Below are 15400 nucleotides of genomic sequence, written 5' to 3' on the forward strand. Positions count from 1 at the left end.
TGGATTGTCTGCTGCGGAAAACCGTAGAATCATCCGGCCTGCGCGTGCCGCCTTCCTGGGATGACCTTTCTGTGATTGGCTGCATCGGCGATCACATGGGATGAAGGGTCCTTGCAGGAGGTGGGCCTGTGGAACGTCAGAAGTATAAGGATTTTTTAAGTTGTGATTTTTGCGCCGTGGTTGCTGCGATCCCAACACAAGTCGCGTTACTTGTTGCAGGTATCAGATTCCGAATTCAATAGGGAAAACCCGCAACAAAATAGCGGCGATTCCGCAAACACTTGACATTCTGCGGCCTAAAAATAAAAACAGCTCGTACAGAATCTCTACATATCGGGGACGTAGCGTGTGGATGAGATCTCGCCGGTCCTCCGCTCCTTCCGTATGATGCTGCAGAGAAAAGCAGGACGGCACAGCTTTCTCCTCATTCTGCTCCTCTCCACAGCACACTGGGGGGGGGTCACATCACTGAGCACGAGCCGCCATTACAGAGCATTGCATCGTTTGTCGCTGCGGCAATGTAAAGAGTCAGATCGGTGACGTGAGAGGATTAACCCCTTAACGCAATATCTCCAAACTGTATGTGATCAGCATTAAGGGGTAGTCTGGTCCGGCCTGAGCTCTCCATACACAGAGGCCTCACTGCGATTGACTCCACCTGTTTAACACCTTAAATGCCGCAGCCAACGCGGCATTTAAAGTGTTAGAATCAGAGGGGTGCCCCCCCCTCCCCCCCCCTGTGGCACGATGAAAATTAAAACTCACAAAAAATGGTTGTTTTGCCCATTTCACCCCACAAATAATTTTTTTACACTTCCCAGTACAATAAATGGCGCCATGAAAAACGACAACTTGTCCTGGAAAAAGCAAGTCTTGGTGTGGCGATATAGACGGAAAAATGAAAATCTGAAATATGGCGGAGGAGGGAAGGGGTTAAAGGTAGATTTGCGGCCCTGCCAGGGTGAGAGCCCTATAAGGGGCGGTCTAGGCCTGTGGTGGGCGGCCGGCAGCCTCCCACCCTCTGCGGAGTCCCCTGGCACCTCGCGGCCGTGCCTGTACTCGCTGCCCGTGATTGCGGACCCTCAGCCTCACACAACCACCCGCGGTCTCGGCCTGTGCGCCCATACAGAGTGCGTGAGCGCGGACGGTAGGACATGGCCCATCTTCTGCGGAGGTTTTCTACGCCCGGACGCCGTTCTGCAATAATACGGGACGACGTCCGCGGTCAATAGAAATGAGCGGGTCCGTAATTACGGATGAATTCTGCGCTCGTGTGCAGGGGCGGAAGTCATAGTCGGAGGATAAAGGGAAAATCTATTCTGGTCGGGGGTCTGAATATTTTTTCTTTTTCCTGAATTACGTGAGGGGTCCGGTGTGGGGTCCAGATGTATTTGGGGGATCTGATATTAATATAGGGGCTCGGAATATATCCGTTGCGGAGGATCGGCAGCATAATACAGAAGCGGCAAAGCGGATGAGGTTTGAAGCCGCGTCGTCTACACGAGCAGAAAATGGCCCGACCGATCCACTGGAATCTGATTGGTTGCTACGGGCAGCGGATCCTCTACATGTAATAGGTTTATAAACGAGGCGACTGATCCTAGAACTTATCAACGGGCCGACAACTTGTCCCACTGAAGGGTCTTCCACGTACAACTTGTGGGGGCTTCACATATAACACGGGCAGGGTCACCGCAGGAGCGCGGCTGTCACTGACCACCTGGATCCCACCTCAGCGGCCGGCCCTGGAGAAACCTCCGATCCTGTTTAATCCCTGGAATGCTGCGGGCAGTAATCACCGGGGTATGTGAGAGGTGCGGGGGGGGGGGGGGGGGGTGTACTCCTGTTAACCATCCGCGGCCCGCCAATATGTCGCCATGGCAGTTTGAGGCCCAATAAAGATCTCCCGGCCGCCGGGACTGTTATGGGAATGCGGAGACGCAAATACTAATCATTTTTGTTCGTTTTTTTTGTGTAAAAGAGAAAAAATCTCAACATATTTGGTATCGCCGTAATCGTACCGACCCGGAGAATAAAGGTAGCGTGTTATTTACTCCTCATAGTAAACCGCCAAAAACAATACTTAAATAGCTGTTTTTGACAATTCCCTCTGAGCCAAAAATGGCGTCATTGAAAAATTGACCTTTTCTGCAATAAAAAATAAAAATCTACTTCTACATCAATGAACAAATGAAAGAGAATTCCTGGTCGTTAAGGGGTTAAGGACCAGCAATGTAAGCGATGTCACTGTGACCTCGTAGTGACATCATCGGATGACGTGCAGCAGGCCGGTGTCTCCTCACGGCGTGATGTCACAATGACTGGTTCTAAAAAAACGGGTTCAGGGGGAACGGCTCAGACCAGGAGATGACGATGAGGAGACGCCGACACGGAGACTTCACCATGGGGATCTTCTAGAGAATGGCGGAAGCGTCCGGTGTTTGTGATGTCATCAGACGGAATCCGGATACTGGAAACAGAACTTCATGGAGGAGACACACGACGGGCAAGAACAGAACGGGCGCCGGGGGCTGTGACTTGTACACGCGGTAATTGGAGGTTTTGTCATTTACTTTCAGGTTCTGGAGCCAATAAGAAAACAGTGAAGAAAAATCTGCCGCCATTATAACCGCAATTTACAACCACGGAAGGTCCGCGCGTAATACAGTCCATTATTTTATCGGAATATTTGGGATCGTGGGCGTGGTCTCCATTTATCAACGTAAACTAAGTAAAAATTGGGCTGATTTTTTCATTATTATTTTATCGCAGGGCGGAGATCTGGACGCGAATGGATCATAATCGTATGTTACGGGGTCATTACATGTAAAATGGGGCCTAGTGGGGGAGAGAAAACTCACAGAGGGAGGACGTCCATTATGAGTCTAAAAAGTGTCAAAAATGTATCCCGGACCACAGTCCTGTTCCCGTCCTCCTGGTCCCGTCCTGATCCCGTCCTCCTGTTCCCGTCCTGATCCTGTCCTCCTGGTCCCGTCCTCCTGGTCCCGTCGTCCTGATCCCGTCCTACTGGTCCCGTCGTCCTGATCCCGTCCTCCTGGTCCCGTCCTCCTGGTCCCGTCCTCCTGATCCCGTCCTCCTGGTCCCGTCGTCCTGATCCCGTCCTCCTGATCCCGTCATCCTGGTCCCGTCCTCCTGATCCCGTCCTCCTGGTCCCGTCGTCCTGATCCCGTCCTCCTGGTCCCGTCCTCCTGGTCCCGTCCTCCTGATCCCGTCCTCCTGGTCCCGTCCTCCTGGTCCCGTCCTCCTGATCCCGACCCGTTGTTTCCTGCCACATACAGGAGCGGTTATAATGCAGCCGGTGACTCCTGGGACATTTCTCTTTCTCCGGCAGAGGTGACCGTAGTCGTGCTGTGATCTCCAGAGTCCAATCAGTGGAGGAGGGGCCGCATGATACCGGGACATCGTGGAGAACACCAGGGATTGGGCGACGTCATAGCGGTCAATGATGTGGATTTAGTCAGTTGCATGTACAGCTCTGATCCCGGGTCCTCGGACTGATCGCCTTTTCTTGGGGTCAACAAGGAATTTTTCCCTAGTGCACAAATTGGCCAAAAAGTGTGGGGGGTTTTTGCTTCTTCTGGATCAACAGCTCAGATAGGAATTTATTTATTGTATGTAATAAAATGATGGGTGACAATAAAGAGCTTCGTCTCCTCCACATTATCCTGTCATGTATTACTCGTTATTATGGGTATTTTACTTCTGACCCATAATGCACTGGATAATATACACAGAAAGGTAGAAAATACGTAAAAAATAACTCCTAGATCAACTATCTTCCCCTCCTCCTTCTCGCAGTCCTGTATCAGGCTGTATACAGACACTGACTACAGAAGGAGCCCCCCCCCCCCCACTGCTCTGTCTGATATATTAGATAAAAAATGTTAAGCTCCACCTCTCCACTAAGCCACTCCCCTCAGTCATCGAACATGGAAGCGATCAGGAGGAACTTGAAGAGGAGAACCCCAGTGATCAGTTGTAATCCATGGAGGAACCCAACAGCGAATGTTTGATTTCTCTGCAGCGCCACCCCAGGGGAAATGAAGAATTACACAGTTGAAATCCAGGGGCTGTATATGTAATTCATGGACGTGTCAATCTTCCAAATTATGAGAATGTGTACAGGACGATCTGGAGACACTGGATACTGGGACGAGAGAAATAGTCTAAATATCTTCATCGAAATCATATAAAAGGAGGAGCGGGAAATATACAAGTATCTCCACATCATCAGATCCATAAGTAAAGGGGGATCTATATATGAATAGAGGTTTCCTACAATCAATATTTATCACCTATGGTGGGGTCCAACCGCTGGGACCTCCACCGATCCCGAGACCATGCTTACCTGGCTGTCCCTGTGTGCCCCGTATGAATGGAGCGGTACTGCGCATGCTCGGCCACCGCTTCATTCACTTTCTATGCTGCCGCTCGGCTATCTCCGACAGCCCTATATAAGGAGCGGTGGCCGAGCATGTGCAGTACCGCTCCATTCACATAGGGGGCACAGGGACGGCAAGGTCAGTCTGTTCCCTGGACCTCTAAACCTTCCCTGGGGCTCAGGAGGCAGCGGCTTCCCTAAAAGGGGCTGTGTCGAAACATGAATCCATAGAATGCTGCTCAGATATGTCTGTAGGGCGCTCTAAAGCCCTTTTATTTAGGTAATGGTAGGTCCAAGCTCAAGCACCCGCACCTATGTCATCCTGTGTGCTGGAACTGAAATGGGTTAACCCTTTAAATTACAAATGGTGTTTATTGAATTTGCTTCTATATACATTTACTATTAGGTCTGATTAAAAAATGGCCAAAAATTTAATTTTTTCATGGTCTTGAAATATGGGACCATGACGCTGTGTGACATTTAGGGGTTTGGAATAGGGATATCTGTTCCCTTCACTTGTGTGTGTGTGTGTGGGGGGGGGTGGGTTATGACCGGCAGCGGTGGGTTATGACCGGCAGGGTTATGGCCGGCAGCGGTGAGCTATGACCGGCAGGGTTATGGCCGTCAGCGGTGGGTTATGACCGTCAGCGGTGGGTTATGGCCGGCAGCGGTGGGTTATGACCGGCAGCGGTGGGTTATGGCCGGCAGCGGTGGGTTATGACCGGCAGCGGTGGGTTATGGCCGGCAGCGGTGGGTTATGACCGGCAGCGGTGGGTTATGGCCGGCAGCGGTGGGTTATGACCGGCAGCGGTGGGTTATGACTGGCAGCGGTGGGTTATGGCCGGCAGGGTTATGGCCGGCAGCGGTGGGTTATGACCGGCAGGGTTATGGCCGGCAGCGGTGGGTTATGACTGGCAACGGTGGGTTATGACTGACCGGCAGCGGTGGGTTATGACTGGCAGCGGTGGGCTATGACTGACCGGCAGCGAAGGGCTATGACTGACCGGCAGCGGTGGGTTATGGCCGGCAGCGGTGGGTTATGACCGGCAGGGTTATGGCCGGCAGCGGTGAGCTATATTGTGTTCCTCAGGGGTTGAACCTCTCAGTTATGGGCGGTCACAGAATATTACATCCAATCGTCCAATATGGTCACATATTATCATTTTCTACACCGGCCCCTTCTCTGTTCACAGTCACGTCCCGCCATTGTCCCGCCATTGTCCCGGCCACTGTTTCCTACTATGGCTGCGTTCATACAGTGTGTTTTTTTTTTACGCTGATTTAATGCGTTTTCTGTGTTTAAATCAGTTTCACTAAATGCCCCAAATCTGCCTCCCAGGGGCGTTTTTTTCGGGCCAGATTTTTTTCTACTGGCTGAATAGTAAAGCATCGTGCCGCGTCTGGTAAAGGACTCCGCTCTCGAAACTCCTATTAAAATAAATTGGAGGCAGAATAAACAGCTCCGTGCGGTTTCAACGCCGTTTTTTATGCTACCGGATTTTAAATCCCCCTCAAATACTGCCTCAAAAACCGTCTCCAGAGACTTTGGGGGCAGATATTTTTCATCTTGGCCCAACAATATCTGTGAAGTGCACGTGGCGTTTTAAGGCTGAGTTCCCACAGTGCAGATTTGCTGCAGATTTTGCCGGCCAAAACCAGAACTGAAACCAGAAATGTTGTGTTTGCTGCAGAAATTGCCCCATTCAGATGAATTCTCATTTGTAGAAATTTCTGCAACAAAAACTGCAGCGTGTGAATGGGTCATAGGGCGCATTTACCGCAAACAGGAAAAACCGCACGGCTGCAAACCGCATCCCGAATCCGCCGCAATTTACAACAAAATCGCATGCAATTTTGGCACAATTTTTTATGCGTTTGTTTTTAACGGAAGGCGAAAAACGTCTCATGTGTATGCACCCGCACATAATCGCTGTGGCCAGAATCGAACCAACTCATAAAATAAAGGTACAAAAAAACAATGGCAGATTTGCTGTGTCCCCGCGCCCCCTCTTAAAAAAAACCGTAATAAAAGTAAGTAATAAATGATATCTATACCCCGAGATGGGGCCATTGAAAAAACACGACTCGTCCTAAAAAATTCCGGCTCTTTCAATGAGACAATGGAAAAAAATGACCCAAAACAGGCCGGTCTCTACGATCCAGCCATGCAGTACCCCAAGGTGGCCACTAGGGCTTCCCAGTTCTGCAGCTGATTAACCGCAGGGTCGTGATTGGGCTATGATGGAACGACCCCCTGCAGACCTGCTGCGCAGTTTAGACTTTTTCTAGTTCTACTGATTGATTTTAACTCTTGAGTGACAGCTGCAGTCCACAGGAATACATTGAGTTGCTGCATCTTGTGGACGGCAGCTGTCTCTCAAGAGTTAAAATCAACCAGCTGCACTACAAAAAGTCTAGGTCCAGCCCCGCCCCAGGTCCTAATCTATATATATGCCCCATAGGGGGACCTCAGTCCTGCTCTACACAAGCGTTACACAGGGGGACGAGATCGCCCCGTCCTCCACACAATGGTGGCCCTGAACTTTTTGGATGGTTTGTGGATGCTTGTCTTCTCTATGTGGCCCCTGCTCGGATCTTGTGGTAACTCAGCTGGGGTGGACTATAGGTGTGGGGAGGAGGGGGTGCAGGTTCAGGTCTCCCCACTTTACTTGGGCGAAGAAGTCTCTTTCCAAGTTAGAGGTAAGTCTCTGGGTAACTTTGTGTGTTTTACACATAGAGCAGGCGGTGTGATGGTGATGGTTTATACCAATGAAGCAGAGCCCAGTTTCTTTTTTTCCGCACAGATCGCCGGTTTGTCGGTAGGTCTATACAAGCCTCCTGTTTCTCATTGAGTTGTGGATAAAGGGTTAGTTGAGCTCTGCTGCATCTGTACGCATCTTCTGTCCATGGATAATCTTGTGGGGGATGAGCCGTGTGATCCTAAAATCTAAATGACATTCTGCTCTGTATTTATCAGTAGATGAGATTATCTGGGGATATGCAGCGTGTTTTCTACCTCGTCATTATCACAGGGTTAATGAGCTAATTCTATCTAGACCAGAACTATAGGGGCCTCCTACTCAACACTAGTAGAACACGTGGTGGGGGGTCATGGTTACTATCTGACGTGTGAACATAGCAACTTATTAAGTTGGTTTTACGCCAATCAAAGACTACGTCCTTATATGTGGTTATGGTGTGGGGGTATTAGTCAGTAACAGTATGGTGGTATTAGTCAGTCACTATGTGGTTATGGTGTGGTGGTATTATTCAGTAACAGTATGGGGTATTATTCAGTCACTATGTGGTTATGGTGTGGGGGTATTAGTCAGTAACAGTATGGGGGTATTATTCAGTCACTATGTGGTTATGGTGTGGTGGTATTAGTCAGTAACAGTATGGAGGTATTAGTCAGTCACTATGTGGTTATGGTGTGGAGGTATTATTCAGTAACAGTATGGGGGTATTATTCAGTCACTATGTGGTTATGGTGTGGAGGTATTAGTCAGTAACAGTATGGGGGTATTATTCAGTCACTATGTGGTTATGGTGTGGTGGTATTAGTCAGTAACAGTATGGGGGTATTATTCAGTCACTATGTGGTTATGGTGTGGTGGTATTAGTCAGTAACAGTATGGAGGTATTAGTCAGTCACTATGTGGTTATGGTGTGGAGGTATTATTCAGTAACAGTATGGTGGTATTATTCAGTCACTATGTGGTTATGGTGTGGAGGTATTATTCAGTAACAGTATGGGGGTATTATTCAGTCACTGTGGTTATGGTGTGGAGGTATTAGTCAGTAACAGTATGGGGGTATTATTCAGTCACTATGTGGTTATGGTGTGGTGGTATTAGTCAGTAACAGTATGGTGGTATTAGTCAGTCACTATGTGGTTATGGTGTGGAGGTATTATTCAGTAACAGTATGGGGGTATTATTCAGTCACTATGTGGTTATGGTGTGGAGGTATTATTCAGTAACAGTATGGTGGTATTATTCAGTCACTATGTGGTTATGGTGTGGCGGTATTATTCAGTAACAGTATGGGGGTATTAGTCAGTCACTATGTGGTTATGGTGTGGAGGTATTAGTCAGTAACAGTATGGGGGTATTATTCAGTCACTATGTGGTTATGGTGTGGTGGTATTATTCAGTAACAGTATGGAGGTATTATTCAGTCACTATGTGGTTATGGTGTGGCGGTATTATTCAGTAACAGTATGGGGGTATTAGTCAGTCACTATGTGGTTATGGTGTGGGGGTATTATTCAGTAACAGTATGGGGGTGTTATTCAGTCACTATGTGATTATGGTGTGGTGGTATTACTCAGTAACAGTATGGGGGTATTATTCAGTCACTATGTGGTTATGTTGTGTAGGAATTATTCAGTAACAGTATGGTGGTATTAGTCAGTCACTATGTGGTTATGGTGTGGAGGTATTATTCAGTAACAGTATGGGGGTATTATTCAGTCACTATGTGGTTATGGTGTGGCGGTGTTATTCAGTAACAGTATGGGGGTATTAGTCAGTCACTATGTGGTTATGGGGTGGAGGTATTATTCAGTAACAGTATGGGGGTATTATTCAGTCACTATGTGGTTATGGTGTGGTGGTATTAGTCAGTAACAGTATGGGGGTATTATTCAGTCACTATGTGGTTATGGTGTGGAGGTATTAGTCAGTAACAGTATGGGGGTATTATTCAGTCACTATGTGGTTATGGTGTGGTGGTATTAGTCAGTAACAGTATGGGGGTATTATTCAGTCACTATGTGGTTATGGTGTGGTGGTATTAGTCAGTAACAGTATGGAGGTATTATACAGTCACTATGTGGTTATGGTGTGGTGGTATTATTCAGTAACAGTATGGGGGTATTATTCAGTAACAGTATGGGGGTATTATTCAGTCACTATGTGGTTATGATGTGGTGGTATTATTCAGTAACAGTATGGGGGTATTATTCAGTCACTATGTGGTTATGGTGTGGAGGTATTAGTCAGTAACAGTATGGGGGTATTATTCAGTCACTATGTGGTTATGGTGTGGGGGTATTATTCAGTAACAGTATGGGGTATTATTCAGTCACTATGTGGTTATGGTGTGGTGGTATTAGTCAGTAACAGTATGGGGGTATTATTCAGTCACTATGTGGTTATGGTGTGGAGGTATTATTCAGTAACAGTATGGGGGTATTATTCAGTCACTATGTGGTTATGGTGTGGGGGTATTATTCAGTAACAGTATGGGGGTATTAGTCAGTCACTATGTGGTTATGGTGTGGAGGTATTAGTCAGTAACAGTATGGGGGTATTATTCAGTCACTGTTATTATGGTGTGGTGGTATTATTCAGTAACAGTATGGGGGTATTCAGTCACTATGTGGTTATGGTGTGGTGGTATTATTCAGTAACAGTATGGGGTATTATTCAGTCACTATGTGGTTATGGTGTGGTGGTATTAGTCAGTAACAGTATGGGGGTATTATTCAGTCACTATGTGGTTATGGTGTGGTGGTATTAGTCAGTAACAGTATGGGGGTATTAGTCAGTCACTATGTGGTTATGGTGTGGTGGTATTATTCAGTAACAGTATGGGGGTATTAGTCAGTCACTATGTGGTTATGGTGTGGTGGTATTATTCAGTAACAGTATGGTGGTATTATTCAGTCACTATGTGGTTATGGTGTGGCGGTATTATTCAGTAACAGTATGGGGGTATTAGTCAGTCACTATGTGGTTATGATGTGGTGGTATTATTCAGTAACAGTATGGGGGTATTATTCAGTCACTATGTGGTTATGGTGTGGTGGTATTAGTCAGTAACAGTATGGAGGTATTATTCAGTCACTGTGGTTATGGTGTGGAGGTATTATTCAGTAACAGTATGGGGGTATTATTCAGTCACTATGTGGTTATGGTGTGGTGGTATTAGTCAGTAACAGTATGTGGGTATTAGTCAGTCACTATGTGGTTATGGTGTGGAGGTATTAGTCAGTAACAGTATGGAGGTATTATACAGTCACTGTGGTTATGGTGTGGTGGTATTATTCAGTAACAGTATGGGGGTATTAGTCAGTCACTATGTGGTTATGGTGTGGTGGTATTATTCAGTAACAGTATGGGGGTATTATTCAGTCACTATGTGGTTATGGTGTGGTGGTATTAGTCAGTAACAGTATGGTGGTATTATTCAGTCACTGTGGTTATGGTGTGGAGGTATTAGTCAGTAACAGTATGGGGGTATTATTCAGTCACTATGTGGTTATGGTGTGGAGGTATTAGTCAGTAACAGTATGGGGGTATTATTCAGTAACAGTATGGGGGTATTATTCAGTCACTATGTGGTTATGGTGTGGGGGTATTAGTCAGTAACAGTATGGGGGTATTATTCAGTCACTATATGGTTATGGTGTGGCGGTATTATTCAGTAACAGTATGGTGGTATTATTCAGTCACTATGTGGTTATGGTGCGGAGGTATTATTCAGTAACAGTATGGTGGTATTATTCAGTCACTATGTGGTTATGGTGTGGTGGTATTAGTCAGTAACAGTATGGGGGTATTATTCAGTCACTATGTGGTTATGGTGTGGTGGTATTAGTCAGTCACTATGTGGTTATGGTGTGGAGGTATTATTCAGTAACAGTATGGGGGTATTATTCAGTCACTATGTAGTTATGGTGTGGTGGTATTAGTCAGTAACAGTATGGAGGTATTATTCAGTCACTATGTGGTTATGGTGTGGTGGTATTATTCAGTAACAGTATGGTGGTATTAGTCAGTCACTATGTGGTTATGGTGTGGTGGTATTATTCAGTAACAGTATGGGGGTATTATTCAGTCACTATGTGGTTATGGTGTGGTGGTATTAGTCAGTAACAGTATGGTGGTATTAGTCAGTCACTATGTGGTTATGGTGTGGTGGTATTATTCAGTAACAGTATGGTGGTATTAGTCAGTCACTATGTGGTTATGGTGTGGAGGTATTATTCAGTAACAGTATGGGGGTATTAGTCAGTCACTATGTGGTTATGGTGTGGTGGTATTATTCAGTAACAGTATGGTGGTATTAGTCAGTCACTATGTGGTTATGGTGTGGTGGTATTATTCAGTAACAGTATGGTGGTATTAGTCAGTCACTATGTGGTTATGGTGTGGTGGTATTATTCAGTAACAGTATGGTGGTATTAGTCAGTCACTATGTGGTTATGGTGTGGCAGTATTAGTCAGTAACAGTATGGGGGTATTATTCAGTCACTGTGTGGTTATGGTGTGGTGGTATTATTCAGTAACAGTATGGGGGTATTATTCAGTCACTGTGGTTATGGTGTGGAGGTATTAGTCAGTAACAGTATGGGGGTATTAGTCAGTCACTATGTGGTTATGGTGTGGAGGTATTAGTCAGTAACAGTATGGGGGTATTATTCAGTCACTATGTGGTTATGGTGTGGTGGTATTATTCAGTAACAGTATGGGGGTATTATTCAGTCACTATGTGATTATGGTGTGGTGGTATTATTCAGTAACAGTATGGTGGTATTATTCAGTCACTGTGGTTATGGTGTGGAGGTATTATTCAGTAACAGTATGGGGGTATTATCAGTAACAATATGGGGGTATTATACAGTCACTATGTGGTTATGGTGTGGTGGTATTATTCAGTAACAGTATGGGGGTATTATTCAGTCACTATGCGGTTATGGTGTGGTGGTATTAGTCAGTAACAGTATGCGGGTATTAGTCAGTCACTATGTGGTTATGGTGTGGTGGTATTATTCAGTAACAGTATGGTGGTATTATTCAGTCACTGTGGTTATGGTGTGGAGGTATTATTCAGTAACAGTATGGGGGTATTATCAGTAATAGTATGAGGGTATTAGTCAGTCACTATGTGGTAATGGTGTGGTGGTATTATTCAGTAACAGTATGGGGGTATTATCAGTAATAGTATGAGGGTATTAGTCAGTCACTATGTGGTAATGGTGTGGTGGTATTATTCAGTAACAGTATGGGGTATTATTCAGTCACTATGTGGTTATGATGTGGGGCTATTATTCAGTAACAGTATGGAGGTATTATTCAGTCACTGTGGTTATGGTGTGGAGGTATTATTCAGTAATAGTATGAGGGTATTAGTCAGTCACTATGTGGTTATGGTGTGGCGGTATTATTCAGTAACAGTATGGGGGTATTAGTCAGTCACTATGTGGTTATGGTGTGGTGGTATTATTCAGTAACAGTATGGTGGTGTTATTCAGTCACTATGTGGTCATGGTGTGGTGGTATTAGTCAGTAACAGTATGGAGGTATTATTCAGTCACTATATGGTTATGGTGTGGAGGTATTAGTCAGTAACAGTATGGGGGTATTAGTCAGTCACTATGTGGTTATGGTGTGGTGGTATTATTCAGTAACAGTATGGTGGTATTATTCAGTCACTATGTGGTCATGGTGTGGTGGTATTAGTCAGTAACAGTATGGAGGTATTATTCAGTCACTATATGGTTATGGTGTGGAGGTATTAGTCAGTAACAGTATGGGGGTATTAGTCAGTCACTATGTGGTTATGGTGTGGAGGTATTATTCAGTAACAGTATGGTGGTATTAGTCAGTCACTATGTGGTTATGGTGTGGAGGTATTAGTCAGTAACAGTATGGGGGTATTATTCAGTCACTATGTGGTTATGGTGTGGTGGTATTAGTCAGTAACAGTATGGTGGTATTATTCAGTCACTATGTGGTTATGGTGTGGAGGTATTATTCAGTAACAGTATGGGGGTATTATTCAGTCACTGTGGTTATGGTGTGGAGGTATTATTCAGTAACAGTATGGGGGTATTATTCAGTCACTATGTGGTTATGGTGTGGAGGTATTAGTCAGTAACAGTATGGAGGTATTATTCAGTAACAGTATGGGGGTATTATTCAGTCACTATGTGGTTATGGTGTGGAGGTATTAGTCAGTAACAGTATGGGGGTATTATTCAGTCACTGGTTATGGTGTGGTGGCATTATTCAGTAACAGTATGGGGGTATTAGTCAGTCACTATGTGGTTATGGTATGGTGGTATTAGTCAGTAACAGTATGGGGGTATTATTCAGTCACTGTGGTTATGGTGTGGAGGTATTAGTCAGTCACTACGTGGTTATGGTGTGGAGGTATTATTCAGTAACAGTATGGGGGTATTAGTCAGTCACTATGTGGTTATGGTGTGGAGGTATTATTCAGTAACAGTATGGGGGTATTATTCAGTCACTATGTGGTTATGGTATGGAGGTATTAGTCAGTAACAGTATGGGGGTATTCAGTCACTGGTTATGGTGTGGTGGCATTATTCAGTAACAGTATGGGGGTATTATTCAGTCACTATGTGGTTATGGTGTGGTGGTATTATTCAGTAACAGTATGGTGGTATTATTCAGTCACTATGTGGTTATGGTGTGGTGGTATTATTCAGTAACAGTATGGGGGTATTAGTCAGTCACTATGTGGTTATGGTGTGGTGGTATTAGTCAGTAACAGTATGGGGTATTATTCAGTCACTATGTGGTTATGGTATGGTGGTATTATTCAGTAACAGTATGGGGGTATTTTTCAGTCACTATGTGGTTATGGTGTGGGGGTATTATTCAGTAACAGTATGGAGGTATTATTAAGTCACTATGTGGTTATGGTGTGGGGGTATTATTCAGTAACAGTATGGGGGTATTAGTCAGTCTCTATGTGGTTATGGTGTGGTGGTATTATTCAGTAACAGTATGGTATTATTCAGTCACTATGTGGTTATGGTGTGGCGGTATTATTCAGTAACAGTATGGGGGTATTATTCAGTCACTGGTTATGGTGTGGTGGCATTATTCAGTAACAGTATGGTGGTATTATTCAGTCACTATGTGGTTATGGTGTGGTGGTATTACTCAGTAACAGTATGGAGGTATTATTCAGTCACTATGTGGTTATGGTGTGGAGGTATTATTCAGTAACAGTATGGAGGTATTCAGTCACTATGTGGTTATGGTGTGGGGGTATTATTTAGTAACAGTATGGGGGTATTAGTCAGTCACTATGTGGTTATGGTGTGGTGGTATTATTCAGTAACCGTACGGTGGTATTATTCAGTCACTATGTGGTTATGGTGTGGCGGTATTATTCAGTAACAGTATGGGGGTATTCAGTCACTATGTGGTTATGGTGTGGTGGTATTATTCAGTAACAGTATGGTGGTATTATTCAGTCACTATGTGGTTATGGTGTGGCGGTATTATTCAGTAACAGTATGAGGGTATTATTCAGTAACAGTATGGTGGTATTATTCAGTCACTATGTGGTTATGGTGTGGTGGTATTATTCAGTAACCGTATGGGGGTATTCAGTCACTATGTGGTTATGGTGTGGAGGTATTATTCAGTCACTATGTGGTTATGGTGTTGGGGTATTATTCAGTAACAGTATGGGGGTATTATTCAGTCACTATGTGGTTATGGTGTGGTGGTATTATTCAGTAACAGTATGGGGGTATTATTCAGTCACTATGTGGTTATGGTGTGGTGGTATTATTCAGTAACAGTATGGTGGTATTATTCAGTCACTATGTGGTTATGGTGTGGAGGTATTATTCAGTAACAGTATGGGGGTATTATTCAGTCACTATGTGGTTATGGTGTGGAGGTATTAGTCAGTAACAGTATGGGGGTATTAGTCAGTCACTATGTGGTTATGGTGTGGTGGTATTATTCAGTAACCGTATGGTGGTATTAGTCAGTCACTATGTGGTTATGGTGTGGAGGTATTATTCAGTAACAGTATGGTGGTATTAGTCAGTCACTATGTGGTTATGGTGTGGTGGTATTATTCAGTAACAATATGGGGGTATTATTCAGTCACTATGTGGTTATGGTGTGGGGGTATTAGTCAGTAACAGTATGGGGGTATTATTCAGTCACTATGTGGTTATGGTGTGGGGGTATTATTCAGTAACAGTATGGGGTATTA

General features: G+C 44.9%; 1 protein-coding gene across 1 annotated transcript in view; it reads left to right on the top strand.

The window, feature by feature from the left end:
• Positions 1-6773: 6773 nt before the first annotated feature.
• Positions 6774-15400, top strand: part of LOC142663105 (zona pellucida sperm-binding protein 1-like) — a 47215-nt gene continuing 38588 nt past the window's right edge. Inside the window, exon 1 of the mRNA XM_075841405.1 lies at positions 6774-7102. Within this exon, the coding sequence (XP_075697520.1) occupies positions 6931-7102 (172 nt within the window). The 5' untranslated portion in view covers positions 6774-6930. The remainder of the gene's footprint in view (positions 7103-15400) is intronic.

Source organism: Rhinoderma darwinii, chromosome 11, assembly GCF_050947455.1.
Source record: "Rhinoderma darwinii isolate aRhiDar2 chromosome 11, aRhiDar2.hap1, whole genome shotgun sequence".
In the NCBI taxonomy this organism is placed as follows: Eukaryota; Metazoa; Chordata; class Amphibia; order Anura; family Rhinodermatidae; genus Rhinoderma; species Rhinoderma darwinii.